Source organism: Moschus berezovskii, chromosome 13 (assembly GCF_049115385.1).
Source record: "Moschus berezovskii isolate FMDL1 chromosome 13, NW_MosBer_1.0, whole genome shotgun sequence".
In the NCBI taxonomy this organism is placed as follows: Eukaryota; Metazoa; Chordata; class Mammalia; order Artiodactyla; family Moschidae; genus Moschus; species Moschus berezovskii.
The window spans coordinates 65535022-65562831 of record NC_142472.1 but is presented as its reverse complement, the minus strand read 5'-3'; the positions used below and the strand labels follow the sequence as shown (position 1 = coordinate 65562831).

Below are 27810 nucleotides of genomic sequence, written 5' to 3'. Positions count from 1 at the left end.
CTCTTTAGGCTCTTCAGCCACCTGTGGTCTGGATGGGGCTGGTCATTGTCCAAGGCCTCTAGCAAGGTTCCAACAGCTCCACTCCCTTGAGGAGCGTCTCAAGACTGTTGTCCTATGCTCAAACTCTCCAGTCTTGGGCATAAAGTCCGAACTCCTGATCTGAAAAACTGGGCCTTCCATAATCACTTTCCAAGCTACTCACAGCCTCCCAAATGCATCCTTCCAGTCCTGTCCTTGGGCCTTTGTACATGCTAGTCTCCACCAGCAACATCCTTCCTTCCAGTCCACTGTGAGTCCGGCCAATGTCCACTCCTCCTCCAAGACCTCACCACTGCCTCCGGAGTGCTTTCTGCACCCCTCCCTCCCTGGAGAGGCCGGTCACCCTTATCTGTGCAACCTACCCTGTGAGGACACCTCTGCTCCAGCACCTATGACTGCTGGCTCCAAGAGCACGGGGCAGACCTCTGCTCATCTCTTCATCCCTCTGCTCGGCGCCCACAAGTGAACAGACGGTGCTCCAGTATTCATGGACTGAAGGCCAACGGCCAGGTTACGGGCCACCTCCTATTCAGGAAGGGTCACTGCCGCCCCACGGGGAGGTCTCTGAATAGAAGATCAGAAGAGGGGATCATGGTCCAATTTTTTATTCAAGAGCCACTGTGGTGCACCTACTATGTGCTGTGCAGAGTAGTTTTTAAGTGATTGTAACTGGTACCTACTTTCAAGAAGCTCAGAGTTGCAAAGGAAAGCTCTGTTCAAAACTATATTGCAAAGAAAAGTTTGATCAAAGGCAAGTGGTATATGACCAACTGTCAAGTAAATTTGGAGGAAAATGCATATCTGAGAAATTAAGAAAGGCCAAGCTGAGACTCAATCCCAGATTTGTCCCTTACCAGCTGCAGGACTTCCAGCAAGCTATCTAACTTCTCTCTTCCTCAGTTTCCCCATCTGTAAAGATGATAAACACTGACCTCGTGTTCTACCTCTTCCCCCACCTCCCTCCGCTCCAGCCACTCTGGCTTTCTTATTGCTCCTCGGACATTCAGGTCACTCCTAACTGAGAGGCTTGACACCCCCTGGTTCTTCAACCTAGAACACTTTCCCCCAAATCTGAATCATTTGGATCTCCATGCAAATGCCACCTCCTCCAAGAAGAACTCCCCTGCTTAAAAGAGGCCTTCCACTTCCATGTCATCCTAATGCCCCTCCCCTGATCCATGTACTTCACCACACCTCTCAGCATCAGAATAACACTATTTGTTTACTCTTCTCAGGAACATTCAGGACTCATGAGTTTCCCTGGTGATTCAGACAACAATGAATCTGCCTATAATGTGGGTAGACAGGGTTCAACCCCCTGGAGAAGGAAATGGCAACCCATTCCAGTATTCTTGCCTGGAGAATTCCATGGGCAGAGGAGCCTGGTGAGCTATAGTCCATGGGGTCGCAAACAGTCAGACACGACTGAGCAACTACACACACACGACTCATGGGAAGAGGCCAACATACCAATATTATCAGGAATTTGGAAGAAATTGATTCCAACCCTCAAGGATGACTTTGAGGGGTTCAAGACTTTAATGAGGGAAGTAACTGCAGATGTGGTAGAAAAGCAAGCGTGAGTAAGTGAAAGTCACTCAGTAGTGTCTGACTCTGCAACCCCATGGACTATACAGCCATGGAATTCTCCCAGCCAGAATACTGGAGTGGGTAGCCTTTCCCTTCTCCAGGGAATCTTCCCAACACAGGGATTGAACCCAGGTCTCCCGCATTGCAGGCGGATTCTTTACCAGCTGAGCTACCAGGGAAAAGCAAGCGCAGGATAATTAAAGGGGAGCCTGAAGAAATGACTGAATTGCTGCAATCTTATGATAAAGTTTCATGGAAGAGAAGCTGCTTCTTATGGATGAACAGAGACTATGGTTTGCTCATAGATGGAATCTACTCCTGGTATAGATGCTGTGAAGACCTGCTGAAATGAGAAGAAAGGATTTAGAATGTTACATAAACTTTATCAAACTAGTTGATAATGTCATGGCAGGGTTTGAGAGGACTGACTCCAATTTTGAAAGAAGTTCTCCTGTGGGTAAAATGTTATCAAACAGAGAAATCGTTTATAAAGGAAGAGTCAATCAGTATGGCAAACTTCACTGTTTTCTTATTTTAAGAAATTGCCACAGCCACCCCCAACCTTCAGCAAACACCACCCTGATCGGTCAGCATCCATTAACGATGAGGTATTGACCAAAAAAAAAAAACAAACTCAGACTGAGAATTGTGAGTTAAGTTTCATGTGGGCCTACAGTGAGATAGCTCTGAGGAACTGCTGCACAGTGGGGGGAGTCAGTATATATATATGATTTTAGGGAAGGGGGATACATGCAGTTAAGCACACATCTTTCGAGAAGGTTGCTTGCTGCCAGTCACATGGAGCAGAGGTCCCTACTAGTGATTTTAGTGTTTTCCTAGGTATGAGAAGATCCAAGAAATCTTGGATCTCATAAAATCTCCTGAAAGTATCTAAGTACCTGAAGGCCTGTTCTGCTAGTTTTCTGAGAGCACAGAGTACCTCATTCCTGATCTCTGACCCGAACCCTTTTCAGGGTGTGCTGAAGGGCAACAGTTTCAGGAGCTGGTGACTTCATGCTTGTAGAATCATGTGGCGAGCGACAATTCTTAGCTGGTACTGGCAAGATGTTCCACTGGCAAAAAGGTTATGACTCATTGAAGGCTCAGATGATGGTTAGCATTTTTTAGCAATCAAGTTATTTTTAAATTAGGATGTGTACATTTTTTTAGACATAACACTATTGTACACTTGGTTGTTGTTCAGTAGCTCAGTCGTGTCCGACTCTTTGTGACCCCACGGACTGCAGCATGCCAGACATCCCTGTCCCTCACCATCTCCCAGAGCTCACTCAAACTCATGTCCGTTGAGTTGGTGATGCCACCCAACCATCTCATCCTCTTTGTCCCCTTCTCCTCCTGCCCTCAATCTTTTCCACCATCAGGGTCTTTTCCAATGAGTCAGCTCTTCGCATCAGGTGGCCAAAAGATTGGTGCTTCAGCATCAATTCACTTGATCTTAGCCAAAAGGCCGAGAAGCGATCTTCAGCATCAATTCTTCCAAAGAATATTCAGGACTGATTTTCTTTAGGATTGACTGGTTTGATCTCCTTGCAGTCCAAGGGATTCTCAAGAGTCTTCTCCAACACCACAGTTCAAAAGCATCAATTCTTTGGCGTTTAGCCCTCTTTACAGACAACAGCATGGTGTAAACACAACTTTTATATGTACCGGGAAACCAGACAAAGCCTGTGCTTTGCTTTACTGTGGTGGTCTGGAACTGAAGCCACAGTATCTCTAAGGTATGCTTGTACTGAAAAAAACTGTCAAATAAATGAAGACGAGAAAATACCTACATCAAAAGGTCTTGGGAGGATTAAATGAGCGTGTACAGAGAGGAAGAGAAAGTGCTTAAACAGCGCTCAGCACATAGGAAGCTCAGTAATGTTGGCTGCCAGCATTATCAATGGAATCCAGAAGAGGGCGAGGCATGGCATGAACAGAGACGGTTACAGAGTTTCAAGAAGAGGCAGGTCTGGAGCTTGATCTGGAATGATAAGGATTTTTTTTACTGGACAGAGGAGTGAGGGCACCCTAAGAGTTTTAAGTCTCCTCTTCTCTACTGAGCGACTGAACTAAACTGAACTGAACTTCTCTATGAGTTGCCCCTCCCCCACAGGTCCTCTCCCTGCTTCTCCATTAAATGCAGAGTCATCCCAGTAAGAATCAACTATTGAGCAGCCTCTCTCTGCCCATCCATAGTCCATTTTTCCTTCCTTTCTACAAAACCAGGGCCTAGATGAATTTCACCCCAAAAGGGAGTGCAACAATGTTGTCCAATGAATTTCAGCAATCTGTAGGAAAGGCACAGTCTACTCTTCAGATCAGCAAACCTGGCCTAGGCGTCTATCCTGGGCTTCCCGGTGGCTCAGCAGTAAAGAATCTGCCTGCAATGCAGGAGATGCAGGAGGCTTGAGTTCAATCCCTGAGTCAGGAAGATCCCCTGGAGGAGGAAATGGCAACCCACTCCAGTATTCCTGCCTGGAGAATCTCTTGGACAGTGGAGCCTTGGGCGGGGCTACAGTCCATAGGATTGTAGAGAGTTGGACATGACTGTAGTGACTAAACACAGGTATCTATCCTAGAGAAATACTCAAAGGTCAGCATGAAAAATCACGTACAACAATATCCATGATTTGTGAGAGAGAAAAAATAGAAGCAATGAGAATATCTACCCATGGGAAAAGAAGAAATACACTATGGAGCACCCATACTGTGCAGAGGTGAAACTAAGTTACACAGACAATTATGTACTAACATGAAACAATCTCCAAAATATACTGTTACACCGGAACACACACACACACACACACATACACATGATCTCCTTTAGGTAAAACACACACACACTCACACACACACACTCTACATGATCTCCTTTAGGTAAAACCTTCCCTGGTGGCTCAGATGGTGAAGAATCCTCCTGCAATACCTGAGACCCAGGTTCAGATCCCTGGGTGGGGAAGACCCCCTGGAGAAGGGAATGGCCACCTACTCCAGTATTCTCTCCTGAAGAATTCCATGGATAGAGGAGCCTGGCAGTCTACAGTCAGTCCATGGGGTCACAAAGAACTGGACACAACTAAGAGATTAACACTAACAAATATTCTAAAACCACATACACAAGAACCTAAAGATTTCTCTGGAGATATAGATATGCATTAACATAACAAATATGTGAACACCACTGCATTTCCTTTTCCAAAACTGTGCCTGAGAAACGTTAAGTTTTCAGTAAGTATTTGCTGAATGAATGAAGACCTATGAACATGAACAGAAAAACACTGGAAAATACATTTGCTTTTCGTGCTAAATATTTGTGTCCTGTTTTTAAAAGACCACACTAAATTACTTGCATAATTTAAATGAACTCAAAATAGTTCTTCAAAAACAAACAACAACAGCAAAACACCACCATAGGACCTGGATAGACCACGAAGGGGGTCGATGTGCCAATTCTTAAAGAACTTTTCAGGACAGCTAATTTACTCGAACTGGGCAATTAGGGATCTTACAAAACAACTCAACTCTTGTTTTACCTCTCCAGCATCAAACTCCTCAACATCCGACGAACAGAAAAGTGTTGGCTTTTAAACTGTTACTGAAAACCAGTTAATAGCACGCCCTTTCTAAAGGGTGTTCTCTAACAAACCACGCGCCGAGGAGCCTCCCCCGCGCACACCACGCGCCGAGCGCAGCAAGGATGGTAGTTGAGCGCCAAAGGTCCTCCAGGCAGGTGTGCGCTCACAGCACCCCGGGAAGGTAACTCACTCTCCGACTGGCCTCTTCGCGATCTATAATCGGTCTCTCCTCCTCTGGCTTCATCTCGCGGAGGAACTAATTTCTTCTGTGATTCAGTCCGGAGTCCAAGGTCACCTGGTCAGGGGACGAGAAGCGCGGTGTTAAAATCCAGGGAGAGGAGGAGCGCGCCGTGGGTGGCATCCCCGTGGTTCGGTTCTGACCCAATCCGGCACCTGCATTTCAGAGGAGGAATCTGCAGCTCGACCCCCACCGGCTAATTCAAACTTGCGCGCCACTCCGCCCCTGGCCCTGGGGGGCGCAGGAATGAGAGCTTGAGGGGAGGGTGGGTCGGAGACCCTCACCCACACCCGGAGACCCTCACCCACACCCGGAGACGGGCCTGTCGGTGCCCGAGTGTCCTCGGTGGAGCTGAACCCAGGCGAGGCGGGCCCGTCCCCCCTCACCGATCTCCGCTACCTCCTGGACCGGTGCGCCCTGGCCTCGGTCTGTCTTCAGCCTTGGGCGTGTGCCAAGGGAGAAAAGGAGCCAGGGCGAGCCGCGTAGACCCGGGCCAGAGATGCAGATCCCCAGGCTCGCCCACTGTCCGCCGGGAGGGTGCGGCGTGGCGGGGGTCACCGTCGGGTCCGCTCTGCGCAGCTCCCTCTGGGGCTCCGCGCCTGACTCCAGGGCGCCGCGGATCCGAAACGCTGCGGCTGCTGCGGTTGTGAACTCCGCACCTGGAAAATCGATCCCAGACGCGCAAGCGCCTCCCATTGGTTTCCGACCGGCGGGGCTCTAGAATAGGGGCCTGGGCGCCGGAGCGGGGGCTTCGGTGGGGGAGGGGGCCGAGGGCGGGTGCACCGACTGTCCATCACAGGCCACGCCCTCTCCATGCCCAACTCCCACCATGGCTCCGCCCACGAGGGGGCCGGGACCCAGGACGCCACGCGGAAAACTTGTCCACTCCCCTGGAGATTCTATTGGCTGGAGGGCCGTGGGAAGCTACTACCGGCAACCAATTGAGGTGCACAGTTGGCCCCGTGTGGGCGGGGGGAGTGCCGCAAGATTCCTCAGGAGCCAATAGAGAAGAGGAACGAAGAAACGCTTCCTGAGTTCGAGGGTCGGCGGAAGATGGCGGCTGCTGAAAGGGGTTGGTGCTTGTGCGAGTTACTGAGGTGAGGAGCAGGTGGTGTGGGCTCGCGGGCGATTTCGGTACTGCACTGCTACTTGTCTGCCCAGTGCGACTAATGTGTGCGGGCCGGGGCTTTCCTTGTCATGAATTTAAGCTATTTTCTCAAGGCCAATGAGCATTCCCTTTGGGGTCTTGTGGACAAACGTGAAGGTTGAGTTGAAGACCCGCTTTACCGCGTTTACTGTCACTGCCTCACCGCTCTCTGAGAGCTCGCTTTCCCTCTCTGCTTTAGCGTTTCCTTTCTCTTGTGTTCACTCCAAGTAGTCTCTAATAAATTATTCATATTCGTTCCTTATTGCTCTTTTTGGTGAAGAAACCGGATCTTCTGTTGTCTTAGTTTGCCCTCTTTCACTCATCGAAACTATCATTGTTAACATATGTCATTTTAATGTCAAGTTTATGTTGAGTCCTCGTCTTGATTTTCTTTTGATTTCTTTTCTGATTGATGTAAATGTAGTTATATAAGATATTTTCTGTGTGCTGTGCTTAGTTGCTCAGTCGTGTCCGACTCTCTGCGAGCCCGCCAGCCTCCTCTCTCCTTGGGGATCCCCTGGGCAAGAGTACTGGAGTGGGTTGCCATGCCCTCCTCCAGGGGATCTTTCCAACACAGGGATCCTACCCAGGTCTCCCTCATTGCAGGCGGATTCTTTACCGTCTGAGCCACCAGGGAAGCTACCTTTTTGTCTTTATTGTATAGATAATACACTGTGGGGTTTTTTTGGTAGAAAAGTTAGGAAATAGATGTGCAAAAAATAAGTATTCAGAAATGCTACAATCCAGAGATAACTATTGATAACATTTTGATGAAAAACTCCCAGACCTTTTTCCCACAAGTTTGTTGTTGTTAATACTGCTGTATTTTGTGTGTGTTGACTTACACTAGTAAAACAGAAGACCTATATTCTACCTACACAGCTCTTTTAATGCCAATGTATTTTTGTTCAGGTTGAAAATGTATCATTAATATGATAGCATCCTGAATAGCAGTGTATATGTATTCTCTCCAGAATTCAGGTATTATTTCTTTTTCACTTTTGTCCCCCCTACTTCAAATTCTGTAATGATTATTTAAAACATTCCAACAAGAAAGTCTGTTTTCAGAGCCTTCATATTCTCGGCTATTTGAAATATGCTTAACTCCCTGCTTTGCACATGATAATGACTAAATAAACATTTGCTGAATGGAATGACTCACTGTTGATTACATTTACCTTTTTAAAGTCTTGTGCTTAAATGTGAATAAATATTTAATGACACATTTTAGTTATATTTAAACAAATTCTACGTGGGTAGTTTTGATGTACAAGTATGGTAGGATGTTTGATAAATTTCTTAATAGAACCTGTATGTGTATCTTTGAAACTAACAGATTGAAAACAAAAGAACTGGATTAACTTTAGTGATTAATATGATTTTTTTCTGATTGTAAGTTTGAAAATCCTATCACATTTATTTTCCCACTTACGTCATTTGAAGAAAATGTCATGGAAATCTTTGGATTCTGTGAGTCAGCAACATTTTAAATTAAACAGCTTCTTGTCCTGGGAAAGGAAAGCTAACTATTTAAGATAATATTGCTTTCATGAACTGATATATTTCAAATGTTAACTGGCCAGTCTTACCACTTCTGTCAAAGTTTTGTCCATTCTTCCCAGCAGTGATTCTTAAATTGTGGTTCATTGTGATTCGTAGGCACCTGAGAGTCCCTAAGACCCTTTCAGCGACTCCTCTAGGTAAAAAAAATTTTTTTTTATTTTTTATTGGAGGCTAAAAATTATTTTTATATAATGTTAAGATATAATGTTTAGAGGACACAGTTTTCACAGTTTTTGCACTGATAGTGCAAAAGTCTTGGTGGATAAAACCACTACTTAGCACAAATCAAGGCAGAGTTCTCAAACTGTACAAGTAGTCATTGTGTTTTTCACCTCCATGCACTTAATAAAGCCAATTTTTCTTTAAAATGTCCTTGATGAAGCCGTAAAAATTATTAATTTTGTTAAATCTAAACCCTTGAGTACCTATCTTTCTAATATTCTATATGACAAAATGGATTGAACACATAAAGCACTTCTTATCGGAGTAAAATAGTTGTCTTGAGGAAAACCTCTTGTATGACTGTCTACGCTGCAAGGTGAAGTAGACATACCTTTTAGAGGACACAGTTCTTATTTGGAAGAACAACTGATAGGCAAACCATGATTCCCTTGACTCGGCATTTAGTAGGTATTTTTTGGAAAATGAAGGAATTGACTCTTGCTTCAAAGAAAACAAGTGACTGGGACTTCTGTGCAGTCCAGTGGTTAGGACTCCACACTTCCACTTTCTGGAAGTGTTCAGGGATCCCCCAAGCTGCGTGGCAGCTAAGAAAAAAAAAAAAAAGTAACAGGTTCAGAAACATTTAGGGCTTCCCTTGTGGCTCAGACGGTAAAGCGTCTGCCTACAACGCGGGGGACCCGGGTTCAATCCCTGGGTCGGGAAGTTCCCCTGGAGAAGGCAGTGGCAACCCACTCCAGTATTCTTGCCTGGAAAATCCCATGGAGGGAGGAGCCCAGTAGACTACAGTCCATGGGATCGCAAAGAGTCGGACACGACTAAGTGACTTCACTTCACTTCTTCAGAAACATTTAGGGAAGCAGTGGTTTCAGGGTCATGTAAATAGATCAGACATAGAACTCAGAATAGAATTGGAGACATTTAAATTTCCTCTTCCCTCAAAAATTGTTCTACTTGAGGAAAAATGATTAAGTATCTCACCAAACTTTGAACTGTGGAATATTCACCATTCAGAAGACATATTTCTTTAGATTACGTGTTGTCATCTTGGGGTCAGATGCCATTCCAAGTCATATCTTGTTTAGGTTAATAATTAAATTTATTTTAATCCTTTAGTACATATACTGAATTAGGAGAAAGGTGGATCAACAATGATTTTTACTGCTGATTAAAAAGAAAAAGTACTTTGACTTGCCAGCATGCTATGGAATTAAAGGAGACTTGCACTTTTGACATTAGATATTCTGTAGCATTAGAATTTTAATAGCTGAGTATTTTGTTAGACTCACAAGCTATAAAATTTTCTTTCTTTGCTACTAATATATAAAACAGTTATGTGAAACTAGACTTCAATTTGTAGCCTCTCATTTTTTACTATTATTATTTTTATTTATTTATTTTTAATTGAAGGATAGTTGCTTTACAACATTGTATTGGTTTCTGCCATACATGAATCAGCCATCCATACATATATGTCCCCTTTGGCTTGAACCCCCCTCCACTTCCCACCCCATCGCACCCCCTAGGCTGTCACAGAGCACCAGGTTGAGCTCCCTGCATCATACAGCAGATTCCCGCTGGCTGTCTGTCTTGCATAGGTAACAGATACGTTTCGCTGCTGCTCTCAGTTTGTCCCACCCTTTCCTTCCCGTTCTGTGTCCACAGGTCTGTTCTCTGTGTCTGTGTCTCTATTGCTGCCCTGCACATAGGCTCATCAGTACCATTGTTAATGACATGACATACATTTTCACCATTCCCCTCTCGTTTCAGGTTTTTTTATTCATTATTCTTCCCCGGGCTATTTGTATGTGGAACTGTGTGTGTGTGGTTACTTATTTTCCTTTGGGGAATCCGACTGCTGCTACAGAGAAAGAAAAAGTCAGCGTCATCTAGCAAAACTGGGAAAAATCAGACAGTGATTGCATTTTTCCATCCATACTGCAATGCTGGCGGAGGAGGAGAAAGAGTGTTATGGTGTGCCCTAAGGGCTCTGCAGAAAAAGTAGGTATGCATCTTCCTTAGCTAATTTGGTATATTATTACTGTTTTTAAAAAATCATTACCCAGAATGTGTCTTTTCTAGTATCTTATTCCTAGCCCGGGATTCCTTTTTTAAACTGTTCTTTAGCAAGGAAACACTTCTTTCATATGCTGACTGACCTATCTTATAAGATCCTATTGAAGGGCTTCCCTGGTGGTCTAGAGGTTGAGAATCTGCCTGCCAGTGCAAGGGTCACAAGTTCAACCTGTGGTGTGGGAAATTCTCACATGCTGTGGAGCAGCTAAGCCCTGTGTGCCACAACTTACTGAGCCAGTGCTCTAGAGCCCCCATGCTGCAAGTACTGAAGCCCACATGCCTACAGCCTGTGTTCTGCAACAAGAGAAGCCACTGCTATAAAAGTCCATTCACCACAAGGAAGAATAGCACCCCCACTAGCCACAACTAGAGAAAGCCCATGTGCAGCAGCTAAGACCCAGTGGAACCAAAAATAAATAAATCTTTTTTTTAATATCCCATTGAATTTTATGTTTACCATTGATAAAGAAACAAAGAGAAAGTATCTGCCCTTTTATGGCATAATTTAGTGGGGATAACTGGTCACCTTGGGAGAGTATGGTGGAGGAGATTGAGTAATAAACAGAAATGGACCAAATACTATGAAGTATTTAATACTTTAAATCTGAATACTTTTAGTCAGTGGGGATACACAGCAAGTATTCTCTATGAAAACATCTATTTGATTCTGATTTTCATATCATTACCAGTTGGATAGTCTTAAGTAAGGTACAATGTTATTTAATAGAAAGAATTTGGTTTAACACATCTTTTAATGTTTTAGGCTTCCTTCTCCCCACTCCAGTCCCACGAGAAAAAGGATAGCAAAACACAGGTTCCATTATTGTTTTCTCATATAAAGAAAACTGTTATCTCTCCATGGTGACCCTACTTCCTGGCACACGCCCTTCATTCAGTTTCAAAGTCCTCATGAGTAATGCCCTCAGCTCTCTGTTTCTCCACTCTAAGCCCCATCTTGGCTTCTAGCCACCATTTCTGTGTGTCCTGTGCCATCTCCCATAGCTCCCTACATGCAGAGAAATTTCTCAAATCCTGTATTAATTCCCACCTCCTTGAAGCCTTCCCTGCTCTAGCCCATGCTCTTCTTTCCTTCTCAGGACAGTGTGCATTAGCCTTGTCTCTGGATTACTGAACTCTTGAGAACAGTGGTCAAGTGTCGTGAGATTTGTCCTCATGCTCCCCAGCGACCCCTGTTACTCCTCCAGCTCACTCACAAGCAAACAGAAATCCAGATAATGAGCACAGCATGGGAGACGCCTTTGCATCTTTCTCTTGCCACTTTTTGTCTCTTGTCCCTCCCCACCCCTTCACACATATTTTACCCTAGCCCACTGAACTCAGGGCACATACCTTTATAAGATTCCTTGCCTTTTCATCTGGTGTTCCTTTTTTCCCTGGAACAACCTCTTTCTCCTTAGTTAATTCCTACAAGTCTTTCCTGACTCGACACGAGATCCAGGACACTGGCATTTCATTCAGTCTGCCCATCTCTGTATGACTCAGAGAGTAATTGTAAACACAACCAGAGTGCGGCCAAAGTGTTAAAATCACAAGAAGGTATTTTTCCATATTTTCATTATATATAATTATGATGCAGGCTCAAGGCCCAGCTTTTAAAACCTTTGTGCATTTCTCAGATTAAAACCCTGAGTAAATGTTACGTGGCGGCCTGGATGGGAACGGAGTTTGGGGGAGAATGGATACGTGTTTGTATGGCTGAGTCCCTTCACTGTTCACTTGAAACTGTCACGACATTGTTAATTAGCTATACCCAAGTACAAAATAAAAAGTTAAATAGAGATGATGAGACCAAAAAAAAAAAAAATCCGTGAGTAATGCTTTAGCATTTATGATCCTATCTAAAGATACCTTTGTGCTGTGCTGTGCTGAGTCGCTCAGTCATGTCTGACTTTGCAACCTCATGGACTGTAGGTTCCTCTGTCCATGGGGATTCTCTAGGCAAGAATAGTGGGGTGGGTTGCCATGCCCTCCTCAAAGATACTTTTAGTGAATGTTAACTACTTTTTGTGAATGTTAACTCTTGTTTATGAATATTTTATTAATATTTCATTACTGGCTTAGTGGTAAAGAATCCTCTTGACAATGCAGGAGATGTGGGTTCGATTCCTGGTTCAGGAAGATCCCCTGGAGAAGGAAATGGCAACCCACTCCAGTATTCTTGCTTGGAAAATTTCATGGACAGGGGAGCCTGGCAGGCTATAGTCCTGGGGTCACAGAGAGTTGAACGTGACTGAGCAAAGGCTAAATCACCATTTTAATACTGAGAAAGTTGTCAAAATAACATTTTTGAACATTTCTTTAGAATGAAAATGCCTCATTTATAAATCAGCTATTTTGTTGATGTCTGCTGTATGCAAAACTCTTAGCAGAGGGAATAGCAAAGAACTGGAAGTTTCCTTTGGAAGACTAACGTTTTAGTTGTAGGGCAGTGAAAGACCCAGGTAGAGTGGAGTCATAAAATCAGTGGAAAACATTTTTTTTAGTCTGAAAATAAGTTTCTTTATGATCATGAGAAAAATGATTATCTATAGTTCTTTGCTTGTTTTCACCTAAACTACTGAAATTCTTACCTTATTTTAGGTATCCAGAAGCACTTTATGTTGTTTATACTGGTGATGCCGACGTCAGTGGCCAGCAGATACTGGAAGGCGCTTTCAGAAGATTTAACATCAGGTTAACTCGCCCAGTGAAGTTTGTTTTCTTAAGGAAGCGCTACCTTGTGGAAGATTCACTCTATCCTCATTTCACATTGCTGGGCCAAAGTCTGGGATCCATTTTTCTGGGCTGGGAAGCTCTGATGCAGTGTGTTCCCGATGTTTACATTGATTCAATGGGCTACGCTTTCACACTTCCTCTGTTTAAGTATCTAGGTGGTTGCCGAGTTGGAAGCTACGTTCATTACCCCACCATCAGCACTGACATGCTCTCTGTCGTGAAGAATCAGAATGTAGGATTTAACAACGCAGCCTTCATTACCAGGAATCCTTTTCTCAGCAAAGTAAAGCTCATCTACTACTATTTATTTGCTTTTATGTATGGGCTTGTTGGTTCTTGCAGTGACGTCGTCATGGTCAATTCTTCTTGGACACTGAACCATATTCTCTCACTGTGGAAGGTTGGGAACTGTACTAACATTGTTTATCCACCTTGTGATGTGCAAACATTCTTGGATCTTCCCTTACATGAAGAGAAGGCAGCCTCAGAACACTTACTGGTTTCGATTGGCCAGTTCAGGCCTGAAAAGAACCATCCTTTGCAGATCAGAGCCTTTGCTAAATTGTTGAATAAGAAGGAGAATGAATCTCTTCCTCCACTTAAACTTGTGCTCATTGGAGGTTGTCGTAACCAAGATGATGAACTCAGGGTAAACCAACTGAGAAGGCTTGCTGAGGACCTCGGAGTTGAAGAAGACGTGGAATTTAAAATAAACATTCCGTTTGATGAGTTAAAGAATTACTTGTCTGAAGCGACAGTTGGTCTGCATACCATGTGGAACGAGCATTTTGGGATTGGTGAGTTTTGCCGTGAACAATTTGTGGTGATGCGATAACACATTTTCGGTGGTTTTGAGAAAATAATAGTACTCTGATTTCATCCAGTCTTCAGTCTCTTCCTGGAGTCCACCAAGTGTGTTTTCCTCATTTGAGACCCTGTAAAACATATTCCCTGGTGGCTCAGACGTTAAAGAATCTACCCACGGTGCGGGAGACCTGGGTTTGACCCCTGGGTCAGAAAGATCTCCTGGAGAAGGGCATGGCAGCCCACTCCAGTATTCTTACCTGGAGAATTCCTTGGACAGAGGAGCCTGGTGGGCTACAGTCCATGGGGTCACAAAGAGTCAGACATGACTGAGCAACCTAACACAAAACATTTAACCAATGATAATATTTTTTGACCACTTACTGTATGGTGGTTACTTTCAAGGTCTTTACAAGTATTATCTGATTTAATCCTCTCTAGAACTTTACTCGATAGGTATTATGGTTATTTCCATCTTCTCAATGATACACAGAGGGTTTAGAACTTGCCCAGTCCCACAGTAAGTGAAGAGGGCAGATTCTAATCCAGACAGCGCCTGCTCTTAACTCCCACATTTCTCTCCACACTTCACCCCGTCTGTGTGCTGGTTCAGATCCCTGGGCCTCATCCTAGCCCCCCACCCAGGGGCCACATCAGGATCCCTGGGTGGGCGCAGGCGGAAATTTGGTAAAGCCCCTCAGGTGATTCTCTTGGGCCCCAGGAGCCGAGAACCCCTGTCCCCAAATGGGCTCTTCCCAGTCACTTTTGATTCTTTTATTGATTCTGGTGGTTCTTTTATTCTTTCAGTTCTTTTATTATTTGATGCTATTACTGAAATGGCCTCAGGTGTTGGGTTTGGACAACCATGTGATGGATGGAGACTTTCACCCAGAGAGGCAGCCGAGAGCAGAGGCCGGTGAGGCACTGAATCTCAAGCACATGGAGTGGGAATTGGCTGTGGGACGTGAGTGTGTCCGGCAGCTGTAGCCTATATGAGTCTGAAGTAAGGAGAGGGGCCCGACCTGGGGATAGAGTGAGGAGTTGTGGCCAGGATGGCACAGGAGAGTCTGGAGAGCGAGAGAGGCTGCCCGCAGTGTAATGGCGACAGGTCACAAGTTGGCAGAAAAGCGGCCAGCGAAGGAGAAGTGGGGGAAAGCCAGGCAGAGCAGTCGTGGAAACCATGGGAGGAGAGGGTTGAGGGGAGAAGGAGAACAGCGAAGATTTCAGTGCTGCTGAGTTGCTGGGCAAGATGAAGACATGATGGGTGCCCAGGGTGAGAGTGGTGCCAATGGAGCAGTGCGCAGAGGGCCAGGGGTGGTGAGGGTGCAGGTGAGCCGGCGGAGCAGGTGAGCTCAGACCACACTGGCCCCGAGCTGTCTGCAAAACAGAGAGGAAAGGAGACACAGTGCCAGGGAGGACGTGTGACCTGAGAGAGGGGTGGGTGTGCGCACACACTCACGGGGGACTGTGCCTTTGCGAGTTTGAGCTAGCTTAAGTGCTGATAGGAGGGGCCAGTAGAGAGGGAGAAGTGGAAGTTTCTGGAGAGAGTAAAACTGATTAGGTCAAAGTCTCTAAGACTTTGTCTAAGTACAGAGGAATGGTACCCAGCCTTGAACAGAGAATGGTGTAATTCATATTTCTCAAGAGTTCAAAGCATTAGCAGAAGATTCTGTTCTGTAGAGATTTCACCAGTGTTGAAGAGAGTTGTGATGGTTTCATTTCTCTCCCGTGTGTCTAGGATGATAGCAGCTCTGTACCCTCCTTTGGAGAAGTAAGAAAGCAGTCACCTAAATCATTTGCTGAAGGGCTTAGTTCTCTCTAGAAACATGAGTAAGAAAGGCAGGCCAGATTTATATCCTCAGCTATATCATTGGCAGAGACTAACCAAAACTTTGATGTAGTTCAGCGCTGCTTTTGGGCACACAAGTCTCTCAAATTTGCCAGAAATCCAAGCAGTAACATAAACACCAGCCTGACTTAGAATGTGTCACTAAAATGGCTTACTTTTTTCCTTTTTTTCTCCTAGTGCTGTAATTTGAACTCTTAACACACCGGGGGTTTTTTAAATATTTTTTTACCCCTTTTATCTTTTAATATCCATTATCTACCATCTTGCTAATAACATTCTCCAGTCTCCAGTACTCTTGCCTGGAAAATCCCATGGATGGAGGAGCCTGGTAGGCTGCAGTCCGTGGGGTCGCTAAGGGTCGGACACGACTGAGCGACTTCATTTTCACTTTTCACTTTCACACATTGGAGAAGGAAATGGCAACCCACTCCAGTGTTCTTGCCTGGAGAATCCCAGGGATGGGGGAGCCTGGTGGGCTTCCGTCTATGGGGTCACACAGAGTCGGATACGACTGAAGTGACTTAGCAGCAGCAGCAGCAGTCTTCTTTGTTTTATTATCTGCAGTAGTTAGGTTTTTTTTTTTAGACAATTCTTGTGTCTACTTGGCTGTTTTAATAAAGAACAAAGCAGCATTATTGTGAAGTCTTAAAAACTGAAAAACTTACATTTTATTTTGCACCAGAGAAGTTAAATGAGTAAAGTTGGAGAGACACGGACATTTACTGAAATTGCTCGAGTCTTTTGAAATTTGTAAAGGGTTCTGCTTGTCCTTGTTCTTATGAGCACATTCAGAGACTTAAAGACTTGATTTCTGTCCCTCAGGAATTGTTGAGTGTATGGCAGCCGGCACAATTGTCCTCGCACACGATTCGGGGGGCCCGAAGCTCGACATCGTCGTTCCTCACCACGGCGAGAGGACTGGGTTCCTGGCTGAAAGTGAAGAGGGCTATGCTGAGACTATGGCCCATATTCTTTCCATGTCTGCAGAACAGAGGCTCCAAATCAGAAACAGTGCCCGTGCGTCCGTAAGCAGATTCTCAGATCAGGAGTTTGAAGTGACATTCCTATCATCTGTGGAACGATTATTCCAAAAATGCCACTCGTGTACAAATTAAAGATGTTTTGTATAAAATGGTTAGATACTTTCATATGTTAATACTTTTCTAAACTCATTCCTTGTGGTGATAAGGTTAGTCTTATCCTGACTCTTTTGAAAAGACCCTGATGCTGGGAAAGGTTGAAGGTGGGAGGAGAAGGGGACGACAGAGGACGAGATGGTTGGATAGCATCACCAACTCAATGGACATGAGTTTGAGTGAACTCTGGGAGTTGGTGATGGACAGGGAGGCCTGGCGTGCTGCTGTCCATGGGGTCGCAAAGAGTCAGACACAACTGAATGACTGAGCTGAACTGAATTGATCCTTACGCAAGGCCCTTGCTTATCCATAAGCAAGGCCCTCAGCAGTTTGTACATATAGCCAAGGTATTTATTTCAATGTAAAAAGGCAAAGTTACCTAAATGGGAAGGGTAACCTTGTATAGTTTAAATGTAAAAATTTTAGATTAGGGTTTGGGCTCAAATTCTGAAAGAAAAGAAATAATTTTAATTTTGGTATAATCCATTATTTTAAAAATTCTATTTGTCAGGTTACTTTAGAAACCAGGAAAGAGAGTTTCCCTTTGAAAAAAACAGAAATGTTGAAAAAAAAAATGGATGACTGATAATTGATAAGTACTTTAGAATTGTTCTGATATGTTGGGAACACAAAAAAATTCTGTTCCATTTAAATTCAAACAATATTGTGGATAAACTTTTTGAATACCTCTAAGGATCCTCTTAAAAGAAAAAAAACTTTAAGCAGGCTTAATCTGATGCTGGGAAAGATTGGGGGTGGGAGGAGACGGGGACAACAGAGAATGAGATGGCTGGATGGCATCACCGACTCGATGACATGAGTTTGAGTGAACTCCGGGAGTTGGTGATGGACAGGGAGGCCTGGCGTGCTGTGATTCATGGGGTCACAAAGAGTCGGACATGACTGAGTGACTGAACTGAACTGAACTGAATCATGTTCTAAAAGCAAATAGTGAAAAGACATGCTGACTGTGATTGCTCTGTGGTGTGCCTGGGCATGTAAGTAACCCTTTCGATCACTAGGTACTTGTGAAAATAATTTTCTCTTTAGTGCTGTCAGTATGTTTTTACAGCCCTCTCATTATCCCTGAACATTTTCACATCCCAGAGGCTAGAAGTCAGCTTTTTAAAGTCATCTAAGAGGTCTGAGCCAGAACATGATGACAAGTTGTTTTTCAGATGGTGATGGTGTAAGGTGGGGAACCATCCACATGGTCTCTAATCAGCATCATGCATTGTAAGGTGACGAGGTGGCAGTTTGCATAGAGCACTGGACTAGCAGGAAGAGTAGCTGGACCTGACCTCAGCTTCGTCACCTACAAACATCTGACCTGTTGACGCAAAAACTGTTCCCTAATTTTTCTGAGCCTCAACTTCTTTTCCTGTAATATGGAGATGTATTGGCTGTCCTCACTGCCTTTCACAATTGTAATGAAAACACAAAACACAGAAGGTATGTGAAAGTACTTTAAAAATTATGAAATTACTTTAATTAAAGGTAGCAATACGTGGTAAATGTCTTCTGTACGCCTATCTTTATCAGTGCATTATGACCCTAGGTAAATTCTTGTTACTAAGCCAGTAACTAGGAATCAGTATAATTTAACAGGACTTCTATCCTGAATAACTGATAACCAGCATGGAAAAATGAATATATGTGTGTGCAGATATGGTTATTGAGAGCTACAACTTTCAGCATTTGCTGCACACATAATCAGTTCCTTCTAGTTCAGTGAATTGACCTCCTTCACAGTCTGACACGTCTTTGTCTTAGGGGCATGTGAAAGAGGTAAACTTTTCCTTTCCAGTCGCCTCTTGTCCATTCATGGAGCCAGCCAGCTTCATTATCTGCTTCCAATTACATCGTTGATTTGTTGTCTGCAGGCCGTCTTCTGTCATCAGACCAAAAAGCACCAAAACAGAGTCCAGGGATGTTGACATACCAGAGTAGCCTTGTGCTGGATATTATTCAGTTTAGAAAAGGAAAACTGATGGAAACTGGAGCTGGAAGGAGCCCTACAAATTCTCTAGTCTCGTTTCTCTTATTTTCAATTTACAGACAGGAACAAGGTAAAGAACTTCAGTTCCATCAGTATCCCAGAGCTGTTTAACGACAAAATCAGGATTACCACCTGGATGTAAAAAGCTCAGTGCTTTTTCTTCTCTATAGCTCTTCTTTGAGATAACATCCATGACCATTGCCCACTCAGCCTACCCATCTACCCAAGGAAAATCATGGGACTAAAGATAAAATGGACAGCAAAAGTAGGGGATGTAGTAAAGGAAGAAAGGATTCTGAAATTCCACAGAATATTATTTAAATGATTTTCATTTATCACAAGCATATCACTGAAAATATAATGTGTATATGTTAGTATGTTCTCTTTCAGTGTTCCTAATGCAGTATTAAATGTTTGTTTCTGAATGCCTGATGGGAAGAAGGACAAAGCAATATATCAGCTACTATCTGTGTGGAGAAACTGACTTAATTCCTATGAGACGTTGCTTTTCAGTGGTCCAAACATGCTGTTTGGAACCCACAGCACTGGTGATCCGCATTTTATTTCCAGTTGTGCATAATAAACCATATTTATTATGGTTGCATCTTAAATATGATATAGATTTAATAGATATAAAATCTATTTGTATCTAAACATGATTGAAAGAAGTGGTTTTATTATCTTTCTTTTCCCAGTATGGTGCCTTTATAGTCTCCCAGTTCACGTCTCCCACCCCTCACATAGTCTCTCAGTTGTGAATTATTCATGACCTACTGAAATGGCAGCCCACTCCAGTATTCTTACCTGGAGAATCCCATGGACAGAGAGGAACCTGGCAGGCCACAGTCCATGGGGTTGCAAGAGTCAGACACAACTTAGGGAATACACCACCACTACTATTTCCAAGTACCCATGCCAAGAATATTTTTTAAAGAGAAAAAGTTTTTAAAGGCAAAACAAAAACTATCTTGTTGAAAGATAGTTCAACAAGAAAAGTAGGTTGTCAGGTTTAATAGGTTTTTTTAATAAATATTTCAGACCTGTAAAATACTACAGAGCTTCATATGCTTTAATAATTTCCAGGATAATTTTTAAAGTCATTTTCTAGACAAAATTACGAGATAGGGGCCAGTGTGATTATCAGTGCTTTCAGAATATTTGTGTATTTAATTATACAAATGTACCCTAGACTCCAGAACTATGATATGAATAAATAAGTGAAAGTGTGTCTGCTAAATCTGTCAATGGGTACAGTGAAAAAGTTACTTTCCCCACCACTGTATATAAAATACAGATAACTAATAAGAACCTACCGTATAGCACAGGGAACTCTACTCAGTACTCTAACTGTAGTAAAAAAAAAAATTTAAGTTACATTCATTAAACCACAACAAGAAGCTGTGCATATTTCTAGAGTCTCCACTCTGCTGATTCTTGCCCTCTTTCCCCGCCCTAGTTAAGGCCGCCCTTGGCTCTAGAGAAGCATCAGTCCCAGCAGCCTAGTGCCATGTGCTCGCTTGGATCACACATAACTATTCCAAGACACTTAGAAGGGAAGTTAAGGGTTGATACACTTCTTGGCATCATTTAAAGCATGATCAAGTTGATAGATACATACATAGTTACCGAGACACATGATTTTTCTAACAATTTATTCTGAAGACAGCAGGTCTGATCAATAGTTTCTTTGTTTTCTTGGTTCGGCAATGTATCAATGTGCCATTTTAGTTTTACTTTCATTAAAGACCAGATATTGCGATCAGAATTCTACCACTTAGCTATAACCACTCTGTCCTTTCTAACAGCAGATACAATAAATCAGAGTATCAACTAAGCTCCAGACACATGTTCAACACTGGGATTGTTATAATTAATGCAAAAAAAAGTTGAAGTCTAGGTTCCTGTCTCAAAGAGCTTACAATCTTAATAAGAAATTGTATTAGTATTTTTCAATTAAACATTTCTGGCACTAGGCTAACCACTATATATAAAAAAGACCATCATGAGAAATAAAGACCAGATATAGTCCCTGCCTTCCAGAAGTTTATACATTTGAAACTATTAGAAAATAATTCAGTGAGACACTAAAATGATTCTTTGGTACACAATTCCTCTCCTTGCTCAGTTACTTACTTCCATCAGTGACAAAATCAGCTTCAAAAAAGCATATTCAGTATACCCTAAGAAATGTCAAAAATCATGGTTTTATAAAATAACGTTATTTTAAACGAATGAGTCTGTATATTAGTTTTCTATCACTAACAACAGATGACCACAAACTTAGTTAAAATAACAAAAATGTATTATAGTTCTGTCGGTCAGAAGTCTAAGTGGATTTCATGAGTCTAAAATCAAGGTGTTGGCAGGGCTGCATTCCTTTGGCAGGCTTTTGGGGTGAAAGCTTTTCCACATCTAGAGAGAGGCTGCCTGCATTCCTTGGCTTGAGGCCCCTTCCTGCATGTTCAAAGCCGGCAGCATCGAGCTGAACCCCCTCAGCTGCCACCGCTCTGGTTTGCTTCCTCTTCCACCTTCAGAGACTCTTGTGCTGACACTGAGCCCATCTGAATAACCCAAGATAACCTCCCTATTTAAGGTCAGCTGGTTAAGAATCTTAATTCCACCTGCAATGTTAATTCCCCTTTGCCAGGTAAAAATATATTCACATCTTTGGGTGTGCTTGATGTTGGGGGGGAGTCACGTTACTATGCCAACCACATACATAATCTGAAAGATTTCTTAATAAAAATGTTAAAGTAAAAATATGAATTTCTACATTCAAAAGTAAAAACTAATAAAGCCTTGGGATTACTAGAAAACCCTTACAATAAATGAATATTATGACTTGTTCCCAAAGGGACACTATAACACATACAAACATCATTTAAGAAAAAGTTCAACAATCACAGTTGAATATTTTGACTGGTGATACTCCTTGATCTTCATCACCAATACAAATTCTGTCATCAGATGCAATAACAATACTCTCTAAACCTTCATTTAATTCTGAATATTTCTGCATGCCTATCCCCTCTGTTTCTTCTAAGTTTCCAGCATCTTTAGAAGAACTAGAAACCTCTTCTCTTTTTTCTGCCTTATTGAAAGTAGCCAGTTTTTCCAGAGATTCTATTACATCATTTCGCAATTCATCTTCAGATTCTTCAAAATTTCTGAAATAATAAACAGTAAAAATATACTTTGTGGCATCAAAACACTGATGAAGCCATGAAAATGTGTCCCTTCTTAAGCCCCACTCCACAACTGAGCAATATTAAGGTTGCTTTTTCACCCAGGTAATAAATTGTTTATCAGTCTGGTGTTTCTTAGGACGATTAACATCCAATGTTGGGAGAATCAATATTTTGTTAAGCTGGAACTGTGTTCTACAACCTTTATGATATTTATTAATATCTATTAAACTCTTCCATTTAAAAGAAGAGGCAGGAAGAGAAAAAAGATAATGAAATGTCTGCCATACAATGAGCCCTTCCTATATGCCAGTCACTGCCCTAAAGCACTTCACATATACTGTGTTTCATCTAATAGTAATACTTGAGGTAGACATCATCATCAATTTGCAAAGAAGGTGGACTCAAAGAGATTTTGAAAAAGTGCCCAGGGTCCCACAGCTACTACCCAGAGACCCACCCATTCTGAAAGGGTAGAAATCGGACACGACTGAGCGACTAACGCACACATGCACACACTGGTCTCCTTAGCTGGGTCTTTGAGGCTATCTTTGAGGCCTCGACAGCAGCATTTTAACTTTTTACCATTTTTACTATATTCGGTGCTTCATGTCGGCCTCTGTGAATGATCTACTTACGTATCATCGTCATCAGATCTTGGATCCGCTTGTTCTGCGTCTACCTCAATGTCAGAGGCCACTTCCACCTTGCCCTTATCTTCTTTCAGTGGTCCCACTGTTAAATAAATGACAGAGATTAAAGCATCCCAGCCTATACACCTCATGAGGGGCATGCACCTAGAGTTCTCTATTGAAATCAGCCACAATGGTAAAACCTTTGAATAATTCCATTAAAGCAGAGAATACGACAGATAACAATGGACAGCAACGATTCCACATTGTACTGAGAGTAGCAGTCACCACAACAAGAGAAGAAAAAGGAAGAGAGAGAAATAGTGATCAGAGACGAAGACACAAACTAACCCCACTTGGGGGTAGAAGCTTTGATTGCATAGAAAATTTAAGGAGATCTTGTAAAAACGGAAGACTTGCCAACATCATTTGTGCTCAGTCGTGTCTTGACTCTTTGCAGCCCCATGAACTGTAGCCCATCAAGCTCCTCTGGCCACAGAATTTTCCAGGCAAGAATACTGGAGTGGGTTGCCATTGCCTGCTCCAGGGGATCTCTCCGACCCAGGGATCGAACCCCTGTCTACTGCATCTGCTGCATGGGCAGGCAGATTCTTCACCACTAGCGCCACCTGGGAAGCCTGCTAGCATTACTGGACCACCCTTGACTGTTTTTACACACAGTATTCAGCTCATGGTTACAGTAAATCACTGATGTCTGCAGGGAAAACCCAAAGCACATACCCACAACTTTATCTTTTTTTTGGTGAGGGTGGAGGTGAGGGGGTGAATTCGTTGTTGTTATTTAAAGTGTACTTTTGTTCCTCTTGGGGAAAAGATCAGACTGAAGATAGTAAAATATTTCATTTCTTTACAGGAACCAGCATCCCTTCAACAGCTCTAAGATTTCAATGATTATAAGATACACTTCTTTTATACACTAATAACAAAACATTCCCAATAAAATGGCACAATGTTTTCTTAGCCCTTAAAATTTATATTTTATAAATATAAATTACAATAAGAACTCTTTCAGTCTTTCTTAAGCACACATCTGGAGAAGAGAATGGCAACCGACTCCAGTATTCCTTCCTGGAGAATCCCATGCACAGAGGAGCCTGGTGGGCTACAGTCCTTGGGGCGACAGAGTCGGACATGAGTGAGCAACTAACACTATACTACTGCTATATAAGCACACATTTTTAACCTTATGTCACTCTGGTATATTCATAAAAATGAAAATAGAAGGTGGAATTAAAAGCAGAGATGTTTTTGTAAACTGTTACATGACAACTCATGTATATGCTCACAAGTTAAAATTTTACCACACAGTAATTAAATATTTACCTATTTTTAATGAACACAGTTCACCCAGAATCATAGCTCGTATCACTTCCTAAAGTGCACTAAATAAATGAAGTAGATTCATATATCTCATTTATGAGGCAGTCTGGCTACTAAAACAGTCAGAGTATTCTTCTTGGTATGGGAATCTCAAAGTTTTATTTTTACTTTCCTGTCTCAAGAAGGCAGTTTTCGGAGGCTCTTATTTTTAACAGGATAGAAGAAAGAATGAAAGGGTAACTACAGAAATGTAAATCAGCTGTTATCAAGATGTGCAACTATGATGTTACCAAGGCAACTGTGTAGCCTGAAAACTGACACAAGCAAAACAGAGGTTTCCTTCCCACCAAGGATTCCCTGGGAGTGGCTAAACTATAACAAAATTACTGACCTGAATTAATTATGCATGTTAAAAAAACACTTATCCTCCTTAAAACAGTGTAGCTTTTACTAGTAAGATTCATTTAAAAGGATTTTATAAAGTCTTACTATTTTAAATTTTCAAAATTAGGACACGGAGATACAGAGAACAGACTTGTGGTCATAGTGGGGGAAGGGGAGGGAGGGATAAATTGAGAGAGGAGCACTGAACATATATATATTACCGCATGTAAAACAGCTAGAGGGAAGCTGCTGCACAGCACAGGGAGCTCAACCTGGTGCTCTGGGTCAACCTAGACAGGTGGGATGGTCTGGGGGTGGGAGGGAGGTTCAAGAAGGAGAGGATATATGTATCCTTATGGCTGATTTATGTTGTTGCACGGCAGAAATCAACCCAACATTGTAAAATAATTATCCTCCAATTAAAAACAAATTAAATAAATTAGGACTAATTAAATGTACTTGATAATCTTTCACTTTTAAATGGAATTTAGAGCAAGATGCATCAAAGGAGTTTATTTTCAAGAAACTGGATGTTTAAGCTAAAGATAGGACAGAGGATATATGAATCGCAGTTAAATGCATAACAATGAATCCTTAAATGCCTTTTTATAAATTGTGTCTATTACACATGTAATCAAAGTTATTAGAATTTACACATGCAGACAGTCTTCACAAGGAGTCTACAGAACCGTAAGAATAATTTTTAATGTTGTAATTTCCTTATCCAACTCGATAGCAATACAGCCATTGGCAAACCCATGCCTTTACATAAAGTGATAGTAAAAACTATGCTGTGGCTGTATTCTCACTCACAGAGACATGGTCACCTACTAAGTTCTGGACATGGTGGCAGGCACCATGGATAGAGTGTTGGAGCGGGGTGCTGATAAGACAAAGCTCTCAGAAGCTTATAGCCTAGCGAGGAAGAAAGCTATTAAACAGAAAGTTAACGTGAACTTGATTTTTATGATCAGAGAATTAGTGTCTTGTGGGATACGAAGCAGGGAACCCAAACTCAGATGAATACAAGGGAGACATGCCCAGATGTTTTCTCAAGCACTTAAACCAGTGGTTACCTGGTGGTCCAGTGGTTAAGACTCCATGCTCCCAATGCAGGGAACACGGATCCAATCCCTGGTCAGGGAACTAAGTCCTGCAAGATGGAACTAAAACCCAGCCAGACAAAAGAAAAAAAAAAGATTTTAAAATATTAAAAAAAATTAAACAGTGGTTGCCGGTAGCTGAGATCCAGGTTTTTCATAGCAATCAATAAAAATTCAAATAAAATCACTACTCCATCTTCTTATGGCCTTAATACATATATAAGGAAATGCACTTCATGCACGTAACCAATATTTGAGTGCACGAATTTCAGTGTGACACTGGATGAATGGGACACTGTCAGAGGTAGCTAACAGGAAAGTCAGGGAGACAGTAGACAAGTTTGAGGAGTTACAGAAAGCTTAGTAGAATTTTTTGGATTAAAGGGAAGCATGTCAATCAAGTTACAGGCTCTTGAACTCATTCATCCAAATTATTAACTTGTTAAGAATCTTCTATATTCCAGACACTTTTGCCAGCTCTGTCTGGCAGTACAGGGAAAAGTATGGAGGGAAGGGTAACTGCTGATCAAACATCGCAACAGAAGTGAGCAGGCATTCCATCAGAGAAGAACCTTAAAGGAGAATTACTTTGGCAAAGGGAGGAAGGCTTGCATTCTAAACAGAAGGAAGAATAGTTGAAGAGACGTGCCAGGGGCTCTGACGTTCGTTGGGAGGGGCTGTTTGCTCTTAAAGGCACTTAGAGTCTGCAGAATCTGGGTTTTATCTGGAGGGTGAGGGAGAATCTTTTGCAGGATTTAAAGCAGAGAAAAGACTTGGTCCTTTTTAGTATCAGTATTATCTGGCAGGGGTGCAGTGTGTGTGTGCATGCTTAATCGCTCAGTTGTGTTAGACTCTCTGTGACCCCATGCATGAATCATAGTCCACCAGGCTCATCTGTCCATGGGATTTTTTCAGGCAAGAAAACTGGAGTAAGTTGCCATTTCCTCCTCCAGGGGATCTTCCTGACCCAGGGATACAACTCATGTCTCCTGTGTCTCCTGCATTGCAGGCGAATCCTTTACTGCTAAGTCACCAGGGAAACCCCAGGTGCAGAGGGATAGCTAAAGAAAGATGACCAGAGATAGGAAGTCAAGCTTGCAACTGGGATAGGAAAGATGAGGTGAGGCCAACCACAGAGTTAGAGGCTGAAAGACCAATGAAAAGTCCAGCCAGGGACTTCCCTGGTGGCCCAGTGGCTAAGCCTTCTGCGGTCCCAATGCAGGGGGCCCAGGTTTGATCTCTGCTCAGGGAACTAAATCCCACATGCTGCAACTAAAGATCCTGCATGGCAAAATCAAGACCTGGTGCAGCCAAATAAAAAAATAAATATTAAAAGAAAAAGCACAGTTGGAGTGGGAGGGGGCGCCTACACCCTTAACAGGTTACAAAAGAAAATACCCACGCTTTGCTTTGAACGCCACCCTGAGAGGCAAGTTCCTATCTTGTGTCCCACTTGTTGGATCAATTATTCATATATGCCTAATGTAAAGCTGTCCATGCAAAAATACAATAAGTTCATGAATAAATTCATGTGGCATGCAAGATCACATGAAGAGTTTTCCATGACTCTTTCAAAGAATCACAGGAGCAAATGCAAGAAGACAAATCATTGCCACCAGCATGCTGCCATCAGTGTCCTAAAGATGGGCACCTCCATCCTACCTGGCCTGGGACCCCAGCCCTTGACCTCCATTCTAATCCAGTCTAGCCCAAAGCTTCCTCCCAGCCTCCAGCCCCATCTCACAGACAATGTCTTTATCCCAGGATAGAAGGGGAGGAAGCTGACCAGCAATCAGACTGCAGCCTGTGATTTGAAGTTACTAGAAAGAAAGCCTTGAAGACAAAGAACCATGTTTTTCTCTCTCTCCCCACCCCCTCCACCCAAGCCTTGAGTTTTAAGTGTGGCAGTTGAGATAAGTCATAATATCGAAGGACTCCATCTACTCAGGGACCCTGGCCCCTTCTACTGCTCCTAGATTTTAGTCATACTGTCTTTCTCAGTCTCTCAGGTTGGTGGATCTGCAGGTCCTTCCCACCTGAAATGTTCCTTCGTCAATAAAATGCCATCTACTCTTTAAGACTCACCTTTCACAGAGATTCCCCTTTTCTTGCACTTCACACAATGGCAGACTCACTCTTCAGAAAGTCAGCTATGCCTCTTGCATTCTTCTCAATATACTTTCCTGTTCTTTCCCTTTGTAAGCACTCACCAGCCTCCACTGCTCTCAGG

General features: G+C 42.8%; 3 protein-coding genes across 3 annotated transcripts in view; 1 reads left to right on the top strand and 2 right to left on the bottom strand.

Moving 5' to 3' along the window:
• The window catches only part of ATP7B (ATPase copper transporting beta), a 77457-nt gene extending 70974 nt beyond the window's left edge, over positions 1–6483 (bottom strand). The window contains exons 1-2 of the mRNA XM_055426173.2: positions 5845–6483; positions 5398–5502 (exon numbers count right to left, since the gene is read on the bottom strand). Of these exons, the coding sequence (XP_055282148.2) occupies positions 5398–5451 (54 nt within the window). The 5' untranslated portion in view covers positions 5452–5502; positions 5845–6483. The remainder of the gene's footprint in view (positions 1–5397; positions 5503–5844) is intronic.
• On the top strand, positions 6466–22029 carry ALG11 (ALG11 alpha-1,2-mannosyltransferase). Its single transcript, XM_055426178.2, has 4 exons — positions 6466–6542; positions 10106–10336; positions 13013–13944; positions 16623–22029. The coding sequence occupies exons 1-4, from the start codon at positions 6499–6501 to the stop codon at positions 16913–16915; spliced, it is 1500 nt and encodes a 499-aa protein (XP_055282153.1). The 5' UTR covers positions 6466–6498; the 3' UTR covers positions 16916–22029.
• NEK5 (NIMA related kinase 5) overlaps positions 21829–27810 on the bottom strand; it is a 59185-nt gene continuing 53203 nt past the window's right edge. Inside the window, exons 21-22 of the mRNA XM_055426177.2 lie at positions 22759–22855; positions 21829–22102 (exon numbers count right to left, since the gene is read on the bottom strand). Of these exons, the coding sequence (XP_055282152.2) occupies positions 21829–22102; positions 22759–22855 (371 nt within the window). The remainder of the gene's footprint in view (positions 22103–22758; positions 22856–27810) is intronic.

Excerpts from the sequence above, each read along its gene's own strand:
- ALG11 (XM_055426178.2), top strand. The coding sequence starts at position 6,499 with ATGGCGGCTGCTGAAAGGGGTTGGTGCTTGTGCGAGTTACTGAG. Across the intron at positions 6,543-10,105 it reads TGCTTGTGCGAGTTACTGAG|GTTTTTTTATTCATTATTCT; the intron begins GTGAGGAGCAGG and ends CTCTCGTTTCAG. Across the intron at positions 10,337-13,012 it reads CTAAGGGCTCTGCAGAAAAA|GTATCCAGAAGCACTTTATG; the intron begins GTAGGTATGCAT and ends ACCTTATTTTAG.